At 38.7% G+C, this 24,860-nt stretch overlaps 3 protein-coding genes across 4 annotated transcripts; 2 read left to right on the top strand and 1 right to left on the bottom strand.

Annotated features, from left to right (window-relative positions):
- Positions 1-1,398: 1,398 nt before the first annotated feature.
- LOC121951425 (complement factor H-related protein 1-like) lies at positions 1,399-7,491 on the top strand. 2 transcript variants are annotated; one of them, XM_042497747.1, is made up of 14 exons: positions 1,399-1,499; positions 1,603-1,794; positions 2,201-2,380; positions 2,522-2,713; positions 2,836-2,892; positions 3,123-3,284; positions 3,376-3,537; positions 4,184-4,264; positions 4,372-4,430; positions 4,843-4,941; positions 5,130-5,193; positions 6,448-6,609; positions 7,076-7,101; positions 7,264-7,491. In XM_042497747.1, exons 1-14 carry the CDS (start codon positions 1,439-1,441, stop codon positions 7,288-7,290), a joined length of 1,524 nt encoding a protein of 507 aa, XP_042353681.1. In that variant the 5' UTR covers positions 1,399-1,438; the 3' UTR covers positions 7,291-7,491. The 2 variants fall into 2 exon arrangements, with proteins under 2 accessions (XP_042353681.1, XP_042353680.1); XM_042497746.1 differs by having other exon boundaries at positions 4,184-4,270.
- A 691-nt stretch (positions 7,492-8,182) lies between these two features.
- LOC121951428 (complement factor H-like) lies at positions 8,183-12,421 on the top strand. Its single transcript, XM_042497750.1, has 11 exons — positions 8,183-8,293; positions 8,379-8,570; positions 8,809-8,988; positions 9,083-9,274; positions 10,112-10,165; positions 10,282-10,365; positions 10,530-10,586; positions 10,999-11,160; positions 11,246-11,416; positions 11,929-11,954; positions 12,139-12,421. The coding sequence occupies exons 1-11, from the start codon at positions 8,236-8,238 to the stop codon at positions 12,148-12,150; spliced, it is 1,188 nt and encodes a 395-aa protein (XP_042353684.1). The 5' UTR covers positions 8,183-8,235; the 3' UTR covers positions 12,151-12,421.
- Positions 12,422-13,455: 1,034 nt separating this feature from the next.
- zbtb41 (zinc finger and BTB domain containing 41) lies at positions 13,456-24,847 on the bottom strand. The gene is made up of 11 exons (XM_042497745.1): positions 24,567-24,847; positions 21,964-23,226; positions 21,360-21,567; positions 19,859-19,928; positions 19,573-19,720; positions 18,730-18,859; positions 18,471-18,566; positions 18,251-18,357; positions 17,019-17,124; positions 16,834-16,922; positions 13,456-15,226 (listed from the first exon to the last, which is right to left on the bottom strand). Exons 2-11 carry the CDS (start codon positions 23,192-23,194, stop codon positions 14,592-14,594), a joined length of 2,820 nt encoding a protein of 939 aa, XP_042353679.1. The 5' UTR covers positions 23,195-23,226; positions 24,567-24,847; the 3' UTR covers positions 13,456-14,591.
- Between the last annotated feature and the right edge of the window lie 13 nt (positions 24,848-24,860).

The following is a 24,860-nucleotide window of genomic DNA, read 5'->3' as shown; positions in this document are numbered from 1 at the left end:
CTTAATGACTTCACCAAAAAAAGTCTTTGCTCCGAGCATCTCTGAGAGTGTGTCAAGCTGTCATTTTATAGTGAAACAGACATTAGAGAGTAACAACAAACATGTGATTTTAGATATTCTGATAATCCTGAAGTAGTGGCGACCTCAATAGATAAATAACTAAATCAGACAAAAGACTGACCTCAGATCGCAGCAGTCTGGGAAGCAACTGTTAAATTTGATTTTAAATCAAACAGACTTTTGTAGAGAAAGTTATATAACAATTGATCAGAGGCTATCTGGTTGTTCTGGACAAATGAATCATGTCCTTCCCTTAAATAAATGTGCATGTTTAGTTTATTGGCATTCTCAAAATAATTAACAAATGTTAATTTAATCCAGTATATACGAAAAATGCTGCTTCTCCTGGAGTTTCAGTATGTGAGAGTAAATGAACAGTATTACTGAGGTCAAGAGATAGTACTGACCACAAAACAATAAAATAATGTTTGTTAGGAGCCTCGTTTAAAAAAAGGTGCTTTTGCAAAAGTGACTCTATCTGAATCTGGAGTGATCCAAATATTTTCCTTCTCACAACAACAACAACAACAACAACAACAACAACAACAACAACATGCATTCTGTATGAATTAAAAGAGAAAGGAAGACCCTTCTGGTGGATGAAGTACCTGAAAGCCATTGTTGAGTAAAAGTACAGCTATTGCACCAAAAAATTATTTTGGTAGAAGTTAAAGTGACCTATTATAATATTACATACATATAATATAATATTATTATAGTAAAGGTCTTAAAGTATCCAATATTAACTGTATTTGGTGTCTAAAGTAATTCTAGGCTGTTAAATGTACTAAAGTATCAAAAGTATTTAATTTGATATTAAATGTACTCAAGACTTGAAACTAAAAGTACAAGTAAATGCTGTAAATTTAAAAAAAAAACAAGCGGTCAGAATTTTTAGTAGCATACATCTTTTTTTACAACTTTTGTTATGGAAAATAATCCAGTTTTGTTTCCTTCCCTCCTGATCGATCCTTTGTTTGTCTGTCCCTTTCTTGCTGATTTTGTAGTAAGTAACAAAGACTCTTGGGGAAAAGTAGTGGAGTAAAAGTATACATTATATTCAGGAAAAGTAGTGGAGTAAAAGTGAAAGTTGATAGAAACATAAAAACACAAGTAAAGCAAAGATACTCCCATGAAATACTTTAGTATTGCAACAAAGTATCATTACTTTGTTACATTACACCGCTGCTTTTCAGTATGTGTTTTCTCCATTCCTGTAGATGTGTCTGTGGGTATGAAACCAATTTGGTCGTCTTTCTTTTGGCTCCAGAGTGTTTACTCCACAAACATTTTTTAGGTACGTCCCTCAATAATGATTAACTGCTTCTGATCTGGACTCAGCTCACAGCTCCACTTTGTTGGTTTCATTCCTAATAAAATGTGCATCAGACATCTTAGAATTGCTCTTCTTCTAACTGTGTTTCCTGGAGCGCCACATGGTGAGAATATTGAATACTTTTACAAACAACCATTTGAATCGGTCCAAAAAAACAAATGCAGTTTACTGTAGAGTGATCTTGCTTATTTTTGTTTCTCTTGTAGCGCAAAGTGCTGCACAGTCGTGTCATGCTCCCAAACTGGATGGTGGTTTCTTTTCCCCAAAGCAAGAGACTTATTCTGACGGAGCAAAGCTGACCTACGCCTGTGATGAAGGACTTAAACCAACAGTGAAGGGTTGGTGGGCAACAAGCACATGCCAAAATGGAAAATGGTCTCATAAACCACAATGTATAGGTAAGTGTTCCTAAATATTTCTTCTTTTACTCTTGGTTGCACTGTCCTTTGATTTTCAGTGTCAGTCTGTCAGTCCACTACTTTGGTCCTGACTGAAACATTCAACAACTATTGCCATGAAAGTTTGTGCAGATATTCATGTTCTCCTGAGGAAGAATTAATTGTAGAACTTTACCATTTAATTTGTTGAATAATTTGGTTAAAAACTAAATATCTGCAAAACTCATCATATTGTCATTAGCTGAGTGCTAATTTTTGGACAATATTTTAAGTGGACCATTACCTTTATAAGGGAGTCTTTAAAATTACAGTCACTCCTTGAAGATGATTTTCATGCATATAAGGGTATTTCAAAAAGAGATAAACAGAGTCACCACGATATAAATTTGTTTTTGTTTCCCCTCAGATCAAAACGACTGCTTCCCACCAGATTTACCCAACGCAAAATACAAAGAAAACCCAAGTGGCTGGTATAGGAACGGACATAGAATTAGGATAACATGTGATAATGGATATGAACCTAAAAGCCGGCATGTCATAGCCACATGTATCCGTGGAACATGGCGCAGTGTGCCGATCTGTGAGAGTAAGTTCTGCACAAACATGCAAAGTAACAAATACACATTGATCTTATGTTTGAATTCTCACCAGCTACAACAAACTAACAAACCAAGTAACCATTAATCTTACTCCTTTAACATTTCTTTTTGATGTGCTCATTTTACAGAACATGTTGATGCATGTGGTGAGCCCCCTAAAATCCCCCATGCAGTCATCATACAACAGGAATACCAGGAGGTTTTTGCTCCAGATTCAGAAGTGCAGTTTGAATGTGAAGGTGGATATACTGTAGAGGAAACAGACACCAAAAACAGCATCATGTGCATTTTTGGAAACTGGACTGAGGGCCCAACGTGCAGTAAGTAGACAATGTGCTCAGATATGCAGCACTAAAGACACTTTTTATGATTACCGGGTACTGGACAAAGTGATACTAACTGGTGTGTCTTCTGTTTTCTTTATCTGCTCTGTATCAAACAGTATCCTCCAGCACCTCTGGCTCAAAGGAGAGAGACAGTACAACTCTAATTACAACAGGTAAATCATTCAGATTCATTGCTGCTCTCATATCATATTTATTAGACTCAGTTCATGTATGTACTCAGTGGGAATCCCCAATTACTTGTGGCAAAATGCTGTCTCTAAACTGTATGTGATGGTGATTTCTTGATGTCACAGTAGGTTGTGCTGTTGCTGCTGTGATCACCATTTTGTTGAGATTGGATGACAATATTAAATAATCTCTTTTACTTTTGTTTTTATTTCAGTTGACAACTGTGGAGCATATCCAGTCGTTTCAAATGGTGATGTTGTGGAAAAGGATCAAAATTTTTTGAAATATCAATGTAATGCCTTTTACAAACTCGCCGGTTCAGACACTGTGGCGTGTTACAGTGATGGCAGTTGGTCACAACTACCCATCTGCAAAGGTATAAATGACTCAATATCAATATTTTAATTCCAAAAGTCTGCCATAGGTTTTACCCCAATAATTCTGTGTCTTTCTGTCAATTTGCGCAGAGGCATTCTGTGTCCTCGATCCTGCTGAACACGATGAAGCCAGTTTTAGACTATCTGGAGTTGAATACCTAAAGGACGGCGAGGAGAAGGATATTCCGTGTATCCAGCAAGATCACAGTAGCCGTGTTCAGTGCACAAACGGAAAACTATTTTATAACAAGTGTAAGTATAAGTAAGTTGTCAATATATAAATTTGCCATGCTGTTTTTTATATTAGAATTTTTGATGAATTGCTTATGCAACTGTATATGAAAATACATTTTCCAGGATCTGAAACAATTGTCATCCATATCATTATGTAGTTTTCCTGTCCCACAGAAAGAATCAAAACCAACCATGTAAATATCGATGTGCCACTGTTGGAGTATTTTACACATATATACTACCATATTAAAATTCATACGACTCATAACAGTGACCATTCTGATCATTTTCAAGTTTCACCTTCTGGTGTCTTTTCAGAAAGGTGAAAGCTGATGTGAAATCTTGTCAAATAGAGGTCTGTGATGGGCCCTTGCCACAAAAAAAGTCACTGCTCTACCCCCCAAAATCTATTTATAAAAATCCCTGACATAACCTGGAATACTACGACTTGAATTATGAGCCAAAGTTCATGGTCACAATCTAAAAATCTGTTAACTATACATTTCCGATGGAGGAAATGAAGAATAAAGGCCTGTGTCCAGTCAAAGCCTGTTTTACAAAATAATTTGGTCCTTATTGCTGGTAAATTCATGGATATGGGTATTTTCATTTTATCAAATTCTCTTTCACAATGTTTACATAATAATGATAATGTTTTGACCAGGTGCTGAAAAGGCGGGTTCTGCAGAGGTAGAAACTGCTGCAGGAAACGCAACATCCACTGAGAATGGGGCACAAACTGAAGGTGGAGGTCGTTTATTAATCATTGATGATATATAAATGAGAAAATATTGATCTCTAATCCCTCTATAGATTACAGATGTCTGATGTCTTTTATTTTTTCCACTGAAGCTGTGCACGTGGGGGACAGATTACAGCTACTGCCAGAGTGGCTAAGCCAGTGGATGAAGGTAGGTTTGATTTGTATGAGATATGAATGAAGAATATAATATATTAAATTTTAAATAAGAATCAAATTTCCTATTGCCAGGAAAACATTTTCAAATTTTAGAAAGTACGATCATTATGGAAAAATGTTCAGACTTGCAGAATTGCAAAAAACAACATCTCAGTGCCATGCTAACTTGTGTGTCCACGGTATCGTCCAGGGTGTGCTTACAGCTCCCGATTGGATGATAAATAGACTTAACCTCAAATCACAACATGTAAATCCTTTTATTCATGTTTCATTTTACTTAATATAATAAACACAACCTGGAGGTGGAGATATGTTATCGATCTGTCTAAAATATGAATGAATAATCAAATCCATTGATCTAATCCTTTAATACAATATGTATATTTTTTCTCATTTCCACTTAGGTAGCAGAGCAGATACTGGGCACAGAGGCTCCACAATCAGAGAAGCAGGCGGGGGACACACTACATCAACTGGCAGTGGGACACAACCTGCAGGTGGAGGTAAGTTAGTGACCTTTATATAACAGATTGAAAGTTAAATTTACCTTACAATTTTCAGTCTTTGATTTTAAAACAGCCTTTATGGGAAATGTGTTTGGGTGTTAATCAGATATAAATGGATGCCAAAGAACATCCAAGATACACTGTATGGAGTGTCTTCTTTTGTATATACCTTACCTGCTCTGTAGCCCACAGGCTCGTCGAACACCTCTGGCTCAAATGAAAGCGACAGTAAACCTCTAATCACATCAGGTAAACCATTCTGATTCATAGCTCCTTTTACATCACATGTATCAGACCTGGTTTATGTATTTACCTGGTTTTCCTAAATCCTTCTTCCTTTGCTGAGCAGTTACTGTTATTAAAAAATAACAATAAGCTTAATAAAAAAAAATATTTGTAGAATACCTTTTACACAGGGTGTGTAAAAACAGGCAAATTAGAGCAAGGGTAAATATTAGGAAACAAAAACCAAGGAATGACATGTATAACAAACAAAAAAGGCAGCACATAGCAAGAACTGGTAGAAATAATACAACGTGTGAGGTTTAAAACCAAGAAAGACACGTGAAGAACAGGATAAATAAAAGAAAAGTAATAGTTAAAGGTAATGCTGAACTTTTCTATTGTTTAACAGAGCTTGCACCTTCTATGGTCTTTGGGAGAAAATTTGATCATATTGGTGCATATCTAAAAAAAAATTTTAAAAAAGCTGAGCTGCCAACTGTGTGGAATTTTTTTATAAAAAACAAAACAAAAGATAAACAAACAGCAGACAAATTGGTGCACAGCTAAAAAAGTTGGTAAGGATAATGTCCTCCCGACTGCCACACACCTTTTGTCCTCTGGGGTCATTCTGACCCCGCCCTGTTTTCACACTTATTTAAAGCATATTGTATAAATTGTTAATCAATTCTGTGTTACACTTTGAGTCTTTCTTCAGTCCCACCCATTACCACACATTTTTCCCTTCGTTTTGGAATTTAGGGCCAATAGACATTTTTTGATGCCAAAAGATTTCATTTGGGGTCAGAATGTCAACAAGGACAACATGAGGGTTAAAACGACAAGGAATTTGTAAAAAAGCAGAGTTTATAACTATTCAGAGAAATCTGTATGGGTTCAGTACTGCCTTACTGTATGGTTTGGGGAACAGCATATCACAATAGGTTGTTCTATTGCTACGGTAATCACAACTTTCTTTTTAGATACTATGATAAAGACACTATACATAACTTTTTTTTTTTTCAGTTGACCACTGCGGAGCTTACCCAAAAGTTCCACATGGTGATGTTGTGCAAAACCATCGAATGTATCTGAAATACCAGTGCAGTGCCTTTTACACACACACTGGTCCAGACACTGTGGTGTGTTACAGTGATGGCAGCTGGTCAGAACTGCCAATCTGCAAACAAGCCAATACCGATAATTTTCATTTTAAACGGCTTTTTAAGATGTTGCCCAAATAATTCTACATACTTTTTTCTGTCTGTTAATTTTGTGCAGAGACATTCTGTGTCATAGATCCTGCTCAGTATCGTGTGCATCGTGTTCGGTTGTCTGGAGTTGAATATATAAAGGAAGGAGAGAACAAGCATATTCGATGTATTTGGCACGATTACAGCAGCCATGTCAAGTGTACTAATGGAATACTACATTATACACAGTGTAAGTATATAAGTAAGAGCTTTACATTTTAGTTTTCACCATGCTTTAAGTTTCAGCATTTTATTGTGAGATAACATATATGAATTTGAACTTTACATGATCAGATTCACTATAAGTCAGATCATTTGAGTAAGAATGAAAAGCCTGGCATAATATTTATGTCTTTGCATGATTTTTGCAATTTTCAGGTCATATCCACATGGATTAATGCACTTATTGTAAACTGTCTGGATAAAAGCATTAGCTTAATTAAAGTAATACGAGTAAATACAAGTATATTAGCCACACTATTGCACTGGGTCACTTCATTAAGATGGATTTATTGACAGCAGATAAAAAGTGTTGTCCTTTAAGAACAGAGGCGATATTTCTGTGAAGGTTCAGCCATCAGACCTCAGTAACAACAGTTTGTGTGAATTAAACTACTGAAATATTCACTGCTGCTCTGTGATTGTATTATTTTTAGGTTGTCAGCGTTATGACCATCTGCGGGTAAGTGTTCTTCTCAGATTTTTTTTCCAACAAATTACATTATTATTCAGTTGCTTTGTGTGTTCAGTGTTTTAAGTATTTTATTTGAACTTTATATTTAATCAATTTTGCATGAAATGATATGCTGTTAACTTCATTGTCTTTTGTTTGTCTCGCAATCAGGGAGTTTGCAGGTATTACACAGTATGAGAATCACTGCTGGAACAACAACAAAAGCCAAGTTGGATACTTTTGTACTTTCTCCACCAGAAAACAACACCCCAAAAAAATGATGTCACATTTGATTTTCTTGTTACTGATTGTTGTTCAACAGTCAGCTTTAATCTTTTTGTGACTAATACTTTAAATAAAAATAAAGTTCATGTAGTTGCTGGAAAAATGTTCACCATAAAAATCCTAAAAATCTATAGGTCATAAAGCCCACCCCTCCATGTTCGTGAATGGGACATAGGCCAAAATAAAAACTGAAAGTACACGCCAAATAATTTTTTCCCATAGATGGTTCTGTCACTAAAGATAGTTCTCTTCACCCATGATGTTTGTTGAAGAGGTTGTTTTTATTTTATTATCCTTCTCTGAAGTCTGTTGAGACTGTGTGTGTGACCTCTGATCACATCAGTCTGGGGAGTCAATTTGAAATCTGGACTATAAACAGTGTCATAGATTTTTGCAGAAAATGAACAGAATGAGTCATTTTGGGCTTTTCTTAAACACATTAAAATGTGATACAAGTGCAGTGTTTTGACCTTGCTCTTATATATGTTTATGGTGTACACTGCAGTGTGTACCAAGATGGGAAACATGATTAAAAACAGACAGGAAGACAGGAAATTAAGCAACAGCTGTACATAATACTGATCTGTGCACTTTGTTTACTTTTGTAAGGAACCTGATTTGAGCAAGAAGCTTTTACAAAATGTGACTGATCTGACTAGAGTACACAATATTTGTTTGTCCTCTAACGTGTCCAGCAGGGTGACAGTAACTGGTGTAATGTTTACTATTTCCTAACATCTTGGTTTTTTTTTTTTTTTCTGCTTCTTTCGGGAAATGCCCTCAACAATTATTAACTGGTTTATATTTGAACTGGGCTCTTTGCTGTGCTTTGTCTCGGGTGATTTTATTCCTGACAAAATGTGCACGAGATATGTTGGATTTGCTCTCCTCGTTTGGTTTCCAGGAGTACTGTGTGGTAAGAACATTCAGTTCTGTCACTTAGAAACATCTTAATTTATCAAATACAGGTTTAATATGTGCTTTTGTATGTTGTATTTCAGCACAAAGTGCAGCTCAGCCTTGTCGTACTCCCAGACTGAAAGGGGGTTTTTTTGTCCCTGAACAAGAAGCTTACTCTCATGAAACAGAGCTCACGTATGCCTGTGATGACGGACTTAAACCGGTAGTGGAGGGTTGGTGGGCAACAAGCACATGCCAAAATGGCACATGGTCTCATGAACCACAGTGTATAGGTAAGTGTTTCAATCTTTACTCGGTTGTCCGAAGGTGCTTTCAATCTTTTAACGTCACAAGGCCTAAAAAATAAAGAAAAATTTAAATTAATCTGAAGAGGAAACATCCATCTCCACTGCTTGAAATCTGTCATTAGGGTTCATAATTATATAATACTAAAGTATTATATCCTAAGCTGTAGAAGTTGTTAGAAAAAGTCCTAAAATGTTGATTGTGGTTTTCTTCTTCTTTCTTCAGACGAAAACGCCTGTCTACCACCAACTATCCCCAATGCAAAATACACTGTAAACAGAAATGGTTGGTATGAGAACAGAGAAACAATCAGGATAACATGTGAGAAAGGATATGATTACAAAAACAGGGACGCCACAGCTGAATGTATAAATGGAACATGGTCCTCTGTGCCGGTCTGTGAGAGTAAGTTTGTCAGATTTGTTACTCCAGTAATCAGAGTTATCAATATGGACATCCTTCTTCTGTCCCTAATCATGCTTTATTTTCTTATCAACAGGAAGTATTAATGCATGTGGTGAGCCCCCTAAATTCCCCCATGCTGTCATCATCCATCAAGGATACCAGGATTTGTTTCCTGTAGATTCAGAGGTGCAGTATGAATGTGAAGATGAATATACTTTAGATGGAACAGAAACCAAAAAATCCACCTACTGCATATCTGGAAACTGGACTACAGGCCCAACATGTAGTAAGTAGACAATGTTAGGAGATATATGAAGTGATAAACCTAATTCTTATGAACTGGTATTGAAGACTAATCAATATTTTCAATATTCTGTCGCTCTTAAAGCTGCTATAATCAAAATGTGTATATTATTTGGCTGTCAGTGTTAACGCTTTAATTGTGATTAAAGTTCGTACTTTTTTTTAAAAAAATCTGGTAACCACGGGTATATCGACATCCTTCTTTAAGAGGCTGTGCGGGCTGAGGTGTTAAGTGAGAGCAATAATACTGGTGTCATATGAAACTCAAAGACCTAAGAAATTTGCTGGTAACAGTTATGTTATACTAGCTTCAGGCTAACACAGCCAGTTCTGTCAGCAATGTTGCCGTTGTTAGCACTGTTCACAACTGAATGTGGTTACATGTACACGAATAACCTACTGATGACGGAGTTTTTGGAGTATCCTGTTTATGTGTTTGAGCGTATAAACACTATATTCTGTTTCTGAGTAATCTGAGTGTGCTAGCTTGACTACTCTGAAAGAAACTGGGATGTATACGAGGAGTATCAAAAATCTGATTTCTCTGTGCTCATGTTAACACCTTAATATGATCATAACCGAGATAAGCCTCATGAATGGGTTATTCATGTGAATGTTACTGTACTCACTGTTAGCATCCTTAGCTGCTAGCCACTGGCTCTGCAGCCACCTCCATGTTTAGAGCCGTGTGCACACAACCTCTAAGTCATAGTAGATACGCTTTGAATGTTGTGCAATGCTTCTTAAAAGAAAACCACTCACTTGAAGATCCATAAAGATGAATATATTGTATTAATATGTAATGTTTTTTTCCTCTCAGGCAGAGAAACCAGACCAGGTACTGGACATGGTGGCTCTGCAGTGGGGGGATCAGGTGGGAGGCACACTACATCATCCAGCAGTGGGACACAGCCCGAGGGTGGAGGTTGTTTATTGAAATTTATTAAAGATAAATGAGTAAATTCATTGATCTGGGGTCTTTCCACTTAGGCAGCAGACCGGATTCTGGACAGGGTGGATCTGCAGGTGGGGGACACACAACATCTGGTAGTGGGACAAAGCCTACGGGTGGAGGTAGGGTTTGATGTATATGAAATATTAATTAAGAATAAAACATATTTAAGAAGATTCTATCTTCAAATATTAGAAAGTATTACTGCCAAAATGTATCTTCGCAGAATTGCATAAAAACAACATCCCAGTGTGATAATAGCTGGTGTGTCCGATGTATCCTCCAGGGTCTTCTAGCAGCTCCGGAGAGGATGGGAAAGAGACTCAAGTTCAAATCACAACAAGTAAATAAGTTGATTCATTTTTCCTTTTATAAAATTAATTATAAAGCAGATTTAAAAAAAAAATAATTCAGTGGTTTACAGGGCTGAAACAGGATTAGAACATTGCAGGTCAGCAACAAAGCAGGCACATCACATGTACCAGATAATATCTCAGCCACCTCAGTGTTATTTGGTCAAAAATATTGTTTTTTTTTTTTTTTCAATTTCTAATCAGTTACTTACAATGATGAATTTACAGCTATTTCTCAATAACATGATTAAGTGATACGTGTATAGATGAGGTCTATCAGTGAGGCAGCCAGTAAAAAGACGAGGAAATCAAAATGTGGGGTGAAACTTTAGTTGACTTACTCTGCTGTGACAGCTTGACATAGTTTTTTTCCAGAAATGTTTTTATATTTTATCATTTCAGTTACGAACTGTGGAAAACATCCTGTCGTTCCTAATGGTGATGTTGTGAGAAAAAGTCCAATGTTTTTGAGGTACCAGTGTGCTTCTTTTTACAAACGAGTGGGTCCAGACACAGTGATGTGTTATAGCACCGGCATGTGGTCAGACATTCCCACCTGCAAAGGTAAGAACAAGTCCATACTAATTTAAGGAAGTCAAAAACTTTAACTGTGAAATTACTGAATTATTTTGCTGTATCTTTCCTGCAGCTGCCTTCTGTTCTGTGAACACTGATGAATATCCTGCGTTAATACCTGCTGGAATAAAATTTTTAAGAGATGGTGAGAGGGCGACATTAGAATGTGTGAAACTGGATCACTGGTGGACGGATCATTATTCTGTGGCCCGATGCATTAATGGAAAAACAATACTTTCCAGATGTAAGTATCACTTTAAGCTCATTAAAAATGAAAACGCTATTACAAGAAATTTATCAGCATTGCTTTCCATAATCACTGTCTGCTATGGTGCAGTTTTTGTGCGGACTATAATTTTGAAGATAATCTTTACGCTAAACCAAGATAACCTCTGTGCTAGCTTCATAGTTAGTTATAAAGACATAAAATGGTGTCAGATTTGTCATCTAACCCTCAAGTAAGTACTTTACCCAAAATGGCCCAGATTTAGAATAAAGATCCTTTCAGATCCTTCCACTGCACGGGAACAGTGCATGTTCAGTGATTCGTTCACTGATGGTACTACAAAGTGAACAAGAACCCTGAGAAAGTCACTGAAGCTCGCCCCTTTCCCTCTCATGACCTAAAGTCTCAAAACTGGAAGTTGTAACAAATATTTTATTTATAGATAAGTACATAAATATACTATACTATACTTAAGTATAGTTAATATACGTGCTTTACATACATAATACATTTGTTCTTTTATTTTCCAGGTTGTGGCTGGTTCGATCTTAGGAGGGTGAGTGTAACTCCTGAATCTACTTTTTAAAGAAATATATTTACGTTGATGTTGTCTCACATTAAGCACTACCACTGTTTATCATTATTTTTATCAACTTTTATAATTATAATTATGCATTACTTGATTTATATTATATTTGACCATTTTACATTTGCGTTTCAAACCTCTGCATTGTAACCAGGGTGTTTGCTGAGGCTGCCTTACCAAGAGGAAGATACTGCTGCCTTTGGATTTGTCACTGAAAACACCCTGAAAACGTTACAGACACAACTATGCTATGATTATGCTGTGAAACATTTTCAGGTTATTCAACAATTCATTTCTGGCTTTTCATATATTAATCTATGACTGCCTACATAATTTAGGTGAAAATTCTCTGGTGCTTAAAGCTGCAAAAAATATGGTGTGTAATAGATATGCAGACCTCAATAAAGTCTTCAGCTGAAGTTTCAGCACTGATCTTTCTAGACTGTGTCTGCAACGTTTCTGTGTCTAAATCACCCCAAATTCATCAGTCCATCTGTTGTCTATACCTACGCTCTGCTACATACTGCCAGTCAGTCACAGGCCTAAAAACATACAAGCATCAATATTTTCACATCTGATTTTATTGTTCAAGACACAAAGTTTGATGAATTGTTTGAAATTAAGCTAACCAACAATTAATTGTGGAAAAATGTCTGTACCTACTACATAACTGAAATCCACCAGCAAAACCCCTGCAGGGTGCAACGTGACGTCTTAACCATTCCATCTTACAGTTTTTCTCTCTTTTTTTTCCTCTCCTATGTTACTAAAAACAGATTATTTTCCAATCTGAAAATAGGGCAAATTTTTGAAACCACACTTTAAGTGACTCCACGTCTGTTTATAAAACAAAGTTCTTACACACATACATATATATGTATATATATATATATTCACCTCTAGTCACTGTGCTCATGTACACAGCAAAAGTAAAAAAAAATCAAAACTTTCTGCAGCCTAATCACCAGAATAAAATGTTGACACTTTCTCTCCCTGCAAACCACAGATACATTACATTTTTATGTAATGTTTTATGTTTATGTCAAAACTGGGTATTTTTCAACAAAACATTTCCAGCCAAGGTTGTTGTGACAAAACCAGTTATTTTTTGGGAACATACTGTACATACAGCAAAAAACTGCATGCAAAGGAGAGACTCATGGGTTCCCATTAAACCCATTTTCAGTGTCGTGTCTTGAGGTTAGAAGTCAAGGGACCCCTGTGTTTTTTCATCATCAAAATTTAGCTCAATTTTGGAGTGTTATTCTGCCCCTTTGCTGATAGACTAGCATGGCATTGCATGACATTATATTATCACTGGATTTCTCGGGTCTTCTAGTTTCATATGATACATGCATTATCACTCTAGCTTTAAACTCAACCCGGTACAGCCTCCTAAATACAGGAATGTTGGCCGGTGATGTGATTTAAATAAAAAAAAAAACAAACACTTTATGTACAGATCTTAATCAAATCACGATAAACAAAACCTAGAGAACCTAATCCCAAAGACATGTAAAGTTTCAACATATCACCTACATATGAAATGTACAGATGTTATATACCCTTGCTTTGCAGAAATGTACAATTCCCCTTTTTATTCAGGCGACTGGATTGACTTCAACGGTCAATCCTGAAAGGTGGCATTTTTTAAAAAATCTTGTACGCACAAGATAGTAACTTGTGCTCATAAGCTGTTATCCTGTGGGAAAAAAAATAATGATCTTGTGGCAAGGAGTTATTATCCTATGTGCACAAGACTGTGTGTAGACTTCAGAGTGACACACTGTACAGGCAGTATTCAAGTTACAACGTAGATTAAGGCCACAGTTTAAGTTTACTCGGTATTACAAGGATGCCAGTATTGATTTGTTTGAGTATCGATATATGGACATTTATTTTCAATTTGTTTTAAATAACGACCATTTCTCACAAGTTACCAAAACCAAAATTAAGACACTAGGACCAGCAAATGATTTCAGTGATTCATTACTTTGTCGTCAGTTACTTTTCTGCAAATCATCTGATCCCTTAAAAAGCACTGCTCTGTCTCTATACAATGCAATGCAAAACAAAAAAATGACAAGTTATTCTGTGCCAGTAAAAATCGAACCAATCAGCAAGAACCAGAGATTCGTGTTGACAGGGACCGGCTGAAAAGTGTTGAAGGAGCGTTTAAGAGAAGCAGTATAACACATACTGTATACAATCATCCAGCATCTGCTTATGGAAAATCTATTTTTTCAACTCATACACTGATTAATTGGCAGCCACACCTGTCTTTTTCACTTTGAGTTCAGCTTTTTTGAGTTATATAGTATAGACAGCTGTAACAACAGCTTTTTTTGACCATGAACAATTTGTTTTGGTGCCACTGAGACATAAATATTCAGTGAGATCAGGCTGAACATCAGAGGTTAGCCCTTCTGTACCGGAGCCAAAATCAATCAAGGGCAGTTGTGTCGTCTTTGTCTTAAATTTAATCGTTTAACATTTAACTTGGATGACAATAATTGCCCTATATCTTGAATTATATATATATATTAGTAGTGAATACTGTAGCTCTTTATCTTATTATAATATGACTAAATTTGTTATTTTGTGGCATCAGTGTGCATGATCAGAGTTGGAGATGTTCTGCATAGAGGAAGCTGAATCCAGTCCCAGCAGCGTGCCCAGGTACGACTGCTCTCTGGGGTCCAGCATCTGGTCGGGCCTCACAGGGTGGACGATGTTGGCAGGCTGCGGTGTCAGAGTGTACTTTTCCAAAAATGCCAGGTCTGTAGTGGCTTGGTAGCCAGAGTTGTGCTGTTGTCCTTGAGCTTGCATGCTCACAACACTGTGAGTCTGAGAGGAGATAGACGAGGCTCTGTGAGCGTTCAGGTTGCCCTGAGCTCCTCCTGCAATCTGGACAGGAACTAAAGTGACGGGCACACAGACATTTGTAGGAGGAGGGGTGCTCTGGAGTGCTGACTTGGGTTCAGCACGATATACCTTAGATTGCTCCTCGAAAGGAATGGAGACTATTTTGTCCTCGCCGAGTGTGCCGAGGGGTTGCTCGGTTAACCGGTTGCTGTGCACGTGGTCGACGTGGTACTTGAGCTTGTCTTTTCGTTTAAAGGTGGCGCTGCAGTGGGGGCAGTTAAAAGGACGAGCGTCTGAGTGAATCACCATATGCTTTGTCAAGGTCTTCTTGATCCGAAATGTCTGGTTGCACTCGGGGCATCTGTGGGGCTTCTCACCTGTCAACGTGAACACGAGAACATTTAAAAAGTTTAGCCATTTTTATTGCAGCCTTTGTTTTAGGGATAATAGTCAACCTTTTTGATGAATCCCGCCCCAGAACAGCTTAAGTCAAGCTTTGGAAACACAAAGATTAAGGGCTCTGACAAGAGCAATGCTTTATATCTGTAGAGTTTAGAGGGTGGTGTCTTTTGTTATCACCTTGCCAAAACCAAAAACTCTGGAGCAAAGGAGTAACGAACTGATTAAATTCGGTTTTACTGTTCTACCCATGATTAGTTTACAGCTATAATAGCAGCTCTGTCATGTTCTTTATTTGGTTTGGGGAAGTTTACACTCTAGATTTGAAACAACTGGATCTGCACACCACGTAGTCGCTGTTAGGATTTTAATGCTATGAAACGCTTTGTTTGCTCAAAACAATACACAGCATTTAATCCTTCTGACATTTATTTCAAGTCTACCAGATATTTCTTTCATCCAGAATCTAATCCATAGCGCACTGAGATGTGTGTCTTTTATATGATTTCTGAAGTTTACCCTCCAGCAACCCCAAGCAAAAACTTTGTTGCATAGCATTAAGTTTGCTAAGACTGTGACACACCAGGCGGACGTTTGGCCGTCGGTCCATGTGTTGCCTTTAATAAGCGTCTGTGGCCCTAGTCTTTGCGGTGTGTCCCACACTGTTGGCCCTTGTTGGCCCTCATCAACTTTTTTTTTCTGTCATTTCAGCATGTTGAATAGGTGGCTGAGACAACAGAGGCTGTTGGTCGATGAAATCACGGATTGGCTGTTCAGCTCAACGCACGAGAAGACAAACTGAAGTAAGAAATGTGAAAAGGGCTTAAGTCAAGATGGAGTGAGACCATTACGTTGTTATATGAGGTAAGATTGTATTTCTTTAGTTACTTTTAAGCTCTTAAACAGAAATGTCTCCTGACGGTTTGTGTTTTTGTTCAGTGGGACACAGTAAGTAAGCTTTGTCCTTCCAGCATTGAAGTGTGTTGTTAATGTGCTAACTTGCTAACTAACGTCAAGACGGGCTTCCGGTTTCCCGTATTTAATAGGGATTAGACATTACCTGGGTCGGCTAGTATAGAGAGATATTTCCTTTCAATCAGATGCAGAACGTGCGTGTTTGTTGGCAGTCAATTTTGCGTGTTCGAATGCAACTTTCTGGCTAAGACACAGCGACATGAGGTGACGCAGCAGGGGGCTTTCAGTGCCGTTAGTCCTCTGATGTTGGTTTGGTGCGGCTGTGCCTCTAAAATGCATGATCAAATCCTGTTCTCTGGTAAACATGAAACATTTAATAAATGTTTACATATAACATTTTAAAAATATCATCAAACACTGTTGCATTTTCATCCAAACCATCCAAGGGTTATGCTAGAACAAATAAAAATTATTTTCTCTTTTTTAATAAGCCAACTAGCTCTAAACTGCCATATACAAACTATGCTGATTCTTCACTTTGATGCCTTCCAAATTGATCTGCTATTGTCATCACTGTGAACTGCATAAACGTGGTGGATAAGAAAGTTTGACAAACATTTAAAACACTGTTTCTAAGCAGATATATTCATTAACTTCTTTATTTCCATACCTGAGTGGGTCCTGAAGTGCATTTCTAGACTGGACTTTCCTTTAAATTCTTTCTTGCAAACGTCACATTGATGCAAAGCAGTTTTGTACCTGTGAAGAAAATCCTCATTAACAGAGACGTCAACCAAAAACACAAGAGCAGCTCAGGGAAATATTAATAATCCAACCAAAAAGAGAATAACATACTTCTGCCAAACTTTCTCTCCCAAGTGAATGCTTTTGTAGTGGACCGTCAGATGATCATGGCGTCTGAAACACTTCCCGCATTCTTCACACTGGTGTGCTTTCTCACCTGTAACAAACATGGGTTAACTTAAGGGGATGGTTTGGATTTTTTTAAGTGGGGTGGTATGAGGTACTCATCCATAGTCGGTCTGTTACCTACACTAGATGGGGCTGTCTGACAGCAAAGTAAAGTAGTGGAGATATCCTAAATATAGCATACACTAAAATACATAGAGTTTTTTGTTTTTTGGTGGCTAAAACATTTTGTTGCTTCCCCCTGTTCACAGCAGTACATTGTGTCGATTCTGTGTCGTTACTCCTGTCTGCTTCTCCAAACTGGGAGCTCACTAACCGTCATCTACTGTATGTAATACACTGAATATGAAGAAGTGCCTCATACAACCCCACTTCAAAAAAATCCAAACTAGCCCTTTAAGTTAAGGTAAATACTGGCAGGAGGCAGTGAAAGGTTTACAGTATTTCACACTGTGCTGTATTGTAATAAGAAGCAAAATGTCTGAATGAGATGAAACAGATTCTAAAATAAAAGCACCAAAAACACGCCCAAGAATCCAAATGCTGTTTGTCTTCAGGCCCTGATACACCGAGCCAACAGTCGGCTATCAGTCAGTGTTGGGCTGTTTGTGAGTGTCGATGGACCTCGTCACTGCATTGTGTCCTGCACCACAATAATCAGCCTTTTTCCACTGATTCAGCATTTAGAATCAGCTGCGGCACGCGCTGGTCAGTGAAATCACTCTGACTAGCTGTTCAGCTCAGTGAACGACAAGAGAAACGTGAGTGAGGATAGTAAACAAAGGGCTAAAGTCAAGAAGGAGTGAGGTCGAAACAAACGCGTTGCATAAGTTAAGGCTGTTTTTCTTTAGCAATTTAGCTCAAGCAGAAAAGTTTCCTTATAGTTTGTGTTGTTGTTCACTTGCACACGCTATATTTGCTTTGTACTTTCAAAATTAGATTGTGTTGTGTGCTAACTGGCGTCATAGCAGTGTTTCTGTTTTCATTTTTGAATGATGATTACAGACAAACACACTCCACACTGGTATGAAAGGGTATCTCCTCTCACACATTCACAGAACGCGTGCTAGTTGACCTTTTGGCAACTTTTTCTAACAGCCTAACGTGCCACCAGTTCTCTGACGTCGGTTTGGTCTGCGTCAGCCTTTATACTGTACCAGAGTGTATTTTCTGATGTTTGGTCAGGTGATCATGGCGTATGAAGGTTTTTCCACATTCGTCACATTCGTAGCGTTTGTCGTCATGGTGGACTCTGAGGTGGAGCCTGTCCAGGGAAAAGTTCATTCAGTACAGCTAATACCATAAATAATGCAGACAATGGATCTGTGAGCTTAAAACATTCACCATCACCTTCTTCTTTTTTCTCAGCAGACCTACCTGTAGGAACTGCCATGACGGAAACTTTGGCCACAGATACTACAGAGGTGAGGCTTCTCCCCACTGTGGATCCTCAAGTGCTCTCTCAATGTAGTCCTATAGGAAGAGAACACACCCCTCAATAAAGCAACACCGGGTTAAACATTTTTTTGCATGTCAAAATAAAGAGTTTAGGCTTTAATAATACATAATGTAAACACTGAATCAGCCAAAGCAACATGGTGCTGTTACAGAGAAGTTTAGGGACAGACAGACATACCTTTCCCTCACAGATTTCCCACAAACGAAGCAGGTCCACTTTCTTTTTCCTCCATGCGTACACTCTATGTGCCTCTTTCTGTTGCCTGTATCATTAAACTGTCGGCCACAAATTTCACAGGGAAAGGGACCTGAAAATAGTGTAAGATACAAACTATTATCTAATGCATTGATTGCAACAGAAACGTGGTTTAGAGTTACAGTTGTGACATCATTTTAAGGTTTAAATGACAGCTTTACTATTGGACAAACACAAAAACACCAGATTTTTTCTCTAATTTAAAGCTGAGTTGTTGAAAACTTTTCCATTGGCAAGAGTGAAAATTTATTTTTAAACCTTGGAGCTTAAAGGGACAGTTTACCTCAAAATCAAGTACATATTCTTCCTCTTACCTGAAGTGCTGTTTATCAGTTTAGATTGTTGTGGTGTGAGTTGTCGAGTGTTGCAGACACTGTGTCAACTGTAGAAATGCCTTCCTTCTCTCCAGTATAACAGAACTAGATGGCACTTGGCTTGTGGTGCTCAAAGCACCAAATAAATAGTTGAAAAACTCAACAGCAATGTCTTTTACCAGAAATCCTACAGGTAGTAGTTCATTCTGATAGATACGTGTACCTGATAGAATGACCCACTCCACATTTAATTACATTTATGCACGCAGTTGTGCATTGTGCTATTTATTTCTGCTACAAATGTGCATCACCAGCAAGCATCTACTGCAGGCTCACCTAGCACCGCTGAGCTAGCTAACATTACAGTTAATCTGAGGAGGATGCCATTCATGTATTTCTGATTTTGGGGTAAACTGTCCTTTTAAGAATTTATTCAGTGTTTATTTCTCACCTAAGTGGTTCTTTTCTTGGTGCTTCAGCCTGGCAAACCTGGACTTGAAGTATTCATCACAGAAGGAGCATTTAAAGGGCCGGTCCTGGGTGTGCAGGATCATGTGCTCCTGCAGGTGAGGCCTGCGGCTAAAGGTCTTCAGACAAATCTGGTTCAGAAAGTTTAAAGGTCACAGAAAATATAATGTAAAATATATTAATTCCAAAAACAAATTCATCAACATTCAACATCTACTTGGGATCAACTTCCATAATCAGGCGAAATATTGACTAAAGCAAATTCTTACAGCACATTTCCAGCCTTCACTCTTCCTCTTCCTCTTGGTAAGAAACTCCTGGATGTGGTCTGGATGAAACCTGGCAGGACAGTGAAAATATATGATATCATCTGCATATAATATGACTGTAGCAACCACGGCTGTTGCCATAATAGAGATCTAGTGGAGAGATAGCTCTACAATTTTTCTTTCAAAAACGTATAAATCACAGTTGAAAGGAATGGACACCACATTTTTCTACATTCCATCATTCTAGGAAGTTTACTACAAATAAAACTAAATGACTTTGGTCAGAAATTTAATATCCGAACAGACTCAGGATATATTGTTCTAACTTTGGTGATTCCTTTACTTTCCCTCTAGTGCTACAATTAGATCAAAATTTTTATTTGACCAGCACTTTGGCTTATGGGCAAACCCTGCAAAATGTATGTTTCCAAAAAGCTAATCATTTCACTTAAACAAACAATTCTTTAAATTTTTTTTATTTCCTTAATTCTGCCAGCAAAATATTTTATCACGGCAACTGAAATGGTGCAATAACTATGCAGTAGTAAGACAAGCTTTTATTAGATAGACAGGGTTTTAAATACCGAATAGAATCACTAAGGTGTATTTTCTGCTGTCTGTGATCATGTAATTACACTGTGTAGTCTGACCTCAGGTAAACTTGATGACCAAACATACGTAGCTTTGATTGAGCCCAAACTCAGGCCTGACCCTACATAATCCCAAACAGTGTCTGTGCAAGCCCGAGCCTGAACCATGCAAGCAGTTTTGTGGCCACTGCCCAGTTAAAACCCCAATTCCCACTGTAAAAAAGTGTACATTCAAATACTTTCTGGCAATACTTTTTGCCAAGGGTTGTTCCCATACACCACTTCTCTTCCTCTTTTTTTGTTTCAAGAGTCTTTCATCAGCTCTGCATCGTGTGCACAACAGTTTCAGCAGAGCGGGCTGCACCATTTGGATGTATCCTGGTATTCGTGTGAGCACAGCGGTCCATGTCGATGCGGTGGGCAGATGATGATCACCTCTCTATGCTGCACGTTACGCTCATCTCTCCTACTGCTGGGAACGCAGAGGCTAACACTGCTAACCGAGGTACCTTGCAACCCGTCTCTCTTATTTTCTTCCCAGTCTATTGCAACTCTTGCCATTTCTGCATGAGGATTGTCAGTTTAACACATCTGCTGTCCAGTGCTCTGGAGTTTGTGTACGGTACGTGAGGAAATGACCCCCTGATTCTGATGTTTTATCAGATTATGTGTCATTCTAAATTTCAACTTTTTCATTAATGATAATAGTTGGTACATTATTCATGACATTACACCGACCATAAGGTAAAAAACAACAACAAAAAAACAGGGAAATTGGCGTCTAGATTCAATTTTGAAAAAATTACAGACAAATTAGGTTCAGAAAGAGACTCAAAGCTTGGAGGTAAACTGTTCTTCACCAGAATAATGAGCAGAGATAGTGAGGATTTTGTGATACTGCAGTGTCTTACCTTCTGACGTGCTTTGCCAGGGTCTTCTTGCTGGCGTGGAGTTTGTTACAGAAGGGGCATTTGTGCTCCTTCTTCTGGAAGGGCGCGTCGCTGGCATGCTTCTTCTTGTGTACAGTCAGGTTTGACTTGGTGGAGTAGCGCTGAAGGCAGATGTCACACTGGAATGGTTTCTCTCCTGTGTGCACTCTGGTGTGACTCTCATATTTCCCTAAAAGATGCAGGTCAGGTCCGTGAGTTATTATACAGTATCAGTAACACACTTGAGACATGAGTGTAGTTACTGTTAGGAAACATGGCACTGCTATGAATATGCATTTTACACTCTGTTACCATCACGGTCGAAGGAAATCTATTGACAGTCCAAAGCAAACTTAAAATGATGTTCTTATTTTTTTAGACCAAATGATTAATCGTTTGATTGAAAATAAACAGACAGCAGATTCATCGCACTGAACACGCTGGAGTCCAAGAATTCTGACTCTTTTTTTCTTTAAAATTTACTCAGACCGGTTAATTATCAAAAAAGTTGGTAATTCTTTTTATAGTTGACAATAACTGATTAATCATCGCAGCTCTAATCTAGACCTTACTCCATGGTTCCCACCTGCGCGGTCAAAGGTCTTGTTACATTTGGGGCATTTGAGAGTCTTCTTGCTGGAGGTTTGAATGATGACTGGAGCCAGACCCTCTGGGTACACGGGACTCTGGGTAGAGCTTCCTGCTGCTGGCACTTCAACCTCTCCATCAGCCTGGTGCTCCGCCCTTTCTACATCCGAACCCTGCTGACCTGCACTCTTGTCAGCTGCACAAACCTCAACCACTGTCCTCTGGATAACCACTTCCTCGTTCATGTCCCCTTCCTCTTCCTCCTCGTCCACTGGATCCTCAGCTGGTTTAGATGTTTCGTTTACGTCTGATGTGGGCAGTTGCTTTTCCACAACCACCTTTCCTGCTTCTTCCATTTTTTTTCCGTCTGGCTCTCTTGGTGACACAGTGCTTTGTTTTTCCTCAGGAGTGTTGACAGTGCACTCCACATTGTCTCTCTGATACTTGGTGGGTGTTCTCCTCCTGCGGGCTGATCTCCGCGTGGTCGCAGTCCTCTGAGTTGCTGTCTTCTCTTTCTCTGTTGATGTTTCCTGCTGTGCGTCAGTGTGACTCTCAGCGAACTGGTTCTGTAAGGAGTTTTCCGTGCTAAACTGGCAACTGCTCATGGTGCACTGCACATCACATGGGCTCTGGATGTCTGTATCACCTGCTGGTGAGTCGCTGGATGTCATTTCCACCTCAGGAGACCCTCTGATCTCATCCTGTGCCTGGATGACACAGACTGTGCTGTTGTCCCCTTCTTTACACAGCAGCTTTAGTATATCCATCATGTCCAGGAATCGAGCTGCTTCAGTTAGGGCTGGGAGGTCCCCCTCTGCGACAACGCACTCAGAGGTGTACAAAAAGCCAAGCAAGTGCTGAAAAACGGAGTCCTCCACATGGTCCAGAGTCACGTGTGCTGTAGCAGGGTTCTTGGACAACTCAGCGTGAAAGTAGCTGCTGCCATGGGCCAACACCACCTTGTGGGCTCTGTAGAGCTTCCCACCCACAGACACAGTCACATCGCAGAACTTCTGTCGGGTTCGGTCCTCATTCAAGAACTTGAGGAGGTTGTGACTGTGCTGAGACATAGCCAGGTGTCTGATCTGTGAGGTTGACGCTGGAACAGTTTCTGAGTTTGGAGGAGCGTTGGAGTCGAGCACGGTGCCCGGCTCTGCAGCACATTCACTGCTGGCAGCGACCTGCCTGCTGCGTTTGGGACGCAGTGGATTACAAGGTTTTTTCTTCATTGGTGAGTTGGTTGGGTGACCATGAATCACTCCTGAAAATCAGAGGATTGCAAACAGTGCTTAGATTGAACATGCATAAGTCATATCTCATTTATAACTCGTATTTGATAGCATTAGCATGTAAATGTACCTGATCTTAAAGGGTAACTTCTGTATTTTGTACCTGGACATTATTTTCATATGTTTGTGTCTGAGTTACAAATGGAAACAACAGTTTTTTTTATAATTAGTCCAGTATTGTGAGAGAGCACTGCAGCCAGCAACAGCAAAACAGGCTCTAACCACTCTGGGCATGTTTGCACCATCAATAACATCCACTAAAAGTATTCTTGTGACAATGACAGGCTCAGGTTATTTTTTTTAAGTTTCTAAAAACATTATGAACAGGAACCTTACAGAGAAAGACCTTTTGTTTAGGAGTAAGTTCATTTTTGTTTAACCAGAAACAGACTTGAAATCATTATATGGCCAAAGTCACCAAACTACATTTAAATAGAGTGATTTTATCATAGTAAAACAAACCTCATTTAAAACTGACAGAAACAAAACTCACAAAAACCATCTTGCTTCCTCTTTCCATTGTACCAACAATCACCAGCTCTGGTTTGGTTGAAATAAACTCTTAATTTACACAGTCAAATGGGAAAATGCGCTTTTTTTCTATACACATTACAGTGACAGTCATGTTGTGTTTTTCATTTAACAAAAAGGCCTGTCACTGTAGACTCCTATCCGTTATGCTGTAAGATACTTATAATAACAATCTATGCCTGTCAGTGGCAAAAACAAGCATTTTTAATAGATGTACATTGATGGTGCCAAATGCCCTGATGGGTGACACTGCAGCCTGCCCTGCCTGTGCAGGTGGCTCGCTAAACACTGGACTAATTCTTTAAAAAAATGTGGCTCCAATACATCACCGAGAAACAATAACATCGGAAAAAATGATCGAGACTGAATACCATCTAAGTTACCCTTTAATAGCACAACTGTAACCTTACAGCATAAAGCTGACCTGAGGATGATGCATGCAAAGATGCACAATAATGACTTACTGCGAACCACTGAGGTGTTTTCTCTCATGAATTACAACAAAGCAGAATGAGCAGCTAAGTGTTATGAACGCTGACCTCAATAGGCATTACAGGCCTGACGAGGATGTAATACTTATAGTGACCGCACTGATGTCCTGAATTAATTACGGTCAACACGGTCGTATTTGCAAATTGGCTCTCCACCTCAAGGACCCCCAACGTTATGTTAACAGTCTGACGGTCGGCCCCCCTCCGAGGAGAGTGTTGACAAACGACCCTTACTGCTACCCCGGAAATCGACGTATACGTCGGGTCATTTATTTGAAGCTAAATCTTACCTTAGAGACACAATCCGCGTTTATAAAGCACTGTACAATCCGTCTGAAAGAAATGATTTGGAAAATAAACGGAGGAATAATAATTTCCTGAGTATCTGTAACGCCCCACCTTCCCCATCCTCCATAAATGTCTGACACCGAAACAAAGCGCTCGCTCATTGGCTGTTCGAGCTTTTGTCCTCGGAAACTCTCGTTTAGAGACGCAAACAGAAGTAAACATTCACGAAAGACAGACAGGAATACAAACTTTGATTTCTCTATTAAAGTACGATGTCAAAAAGTCAAACGCGAATT

The sequence above is a fragment of the Plectropomus leopardus genome, chromosome 12 (assembly GCF_008729295.1).
Source record: "Plectropomus leopardus isolate mb chromosome 12, YSFRI_Pleo_2.0, whole genome shotgun sequence".
Lineage (NCBI taxonomy): Eukaryota > Metazoa > Chordata > Actinopteri > Perciformes > Serranidae > Plectropomus > Plectropomus leopardus.
This window is presented reverse-complemented; position numbering and strand designations above follow the sequence as displayed.

Coding starts and splice junctions, on each gene's coding strand:
- LOC121951428 (XM_042497750.1), top strand. CDS start 8,236: ATGTGCACGAGATATGTTGGATTTGCTCTCCTCGTTTGGTTTCCAGGA. Junction 8,294..8,378: donor GTTTCCAGGAGTACTGTGTG/GTAAGAACATTC, acceptor GTTGTATTTCAG/CACAAAGTGCAGCTCAGCCT. Junction 10,587..10,998: donor TCAAGTTCAAATCACAACAA/GTAAATAAGTTG, acceptor TTATCATTTCAG/TTACGAACTGTGGAAAACAT.
- zbtb41 (XM_042497745.1), bottom strand. CDS start 23,194: ATGAAGAAAAAACCTTGTAATCCACTGCGTCCCAAACGCAGCAGGCAG. Junction 16,923..17,018: donor GGAGAGAAAGTTTGGCAGAA/GTATGTTATTCT, acceptor TTTTCTTCACAG/GTACAAAACTGCTTTGCATC. Junction 15,227..16,833: donor GCACTTCAGGACCCACTCAG/GTATGGAAATAA, acceptor TCACGTTGACAG/GTGAGAAGCCCCACAGATGC.
- LOC121951425 (XM_042497746.1), top strand. CDS start 1,439: ATGTGCATCAGACATCTTAGAATTGCTCTTCTTCTAACTGTGTTTCCT. Junction 3,538..4,183: donor AAAACTATTTTATAACAAGT/GTAAGTATAAGT, acceptor TGTTTTGACCAG/GTGCTGAAAAGGCGGGTTCT. Junction 4,942..5,129: donor GACACAACCTGCAGGTGGAG/GTAAGTTAGTGA, acceptor CCTGCTCTGTAG/CCCACAGGCTCGTCGAACAC.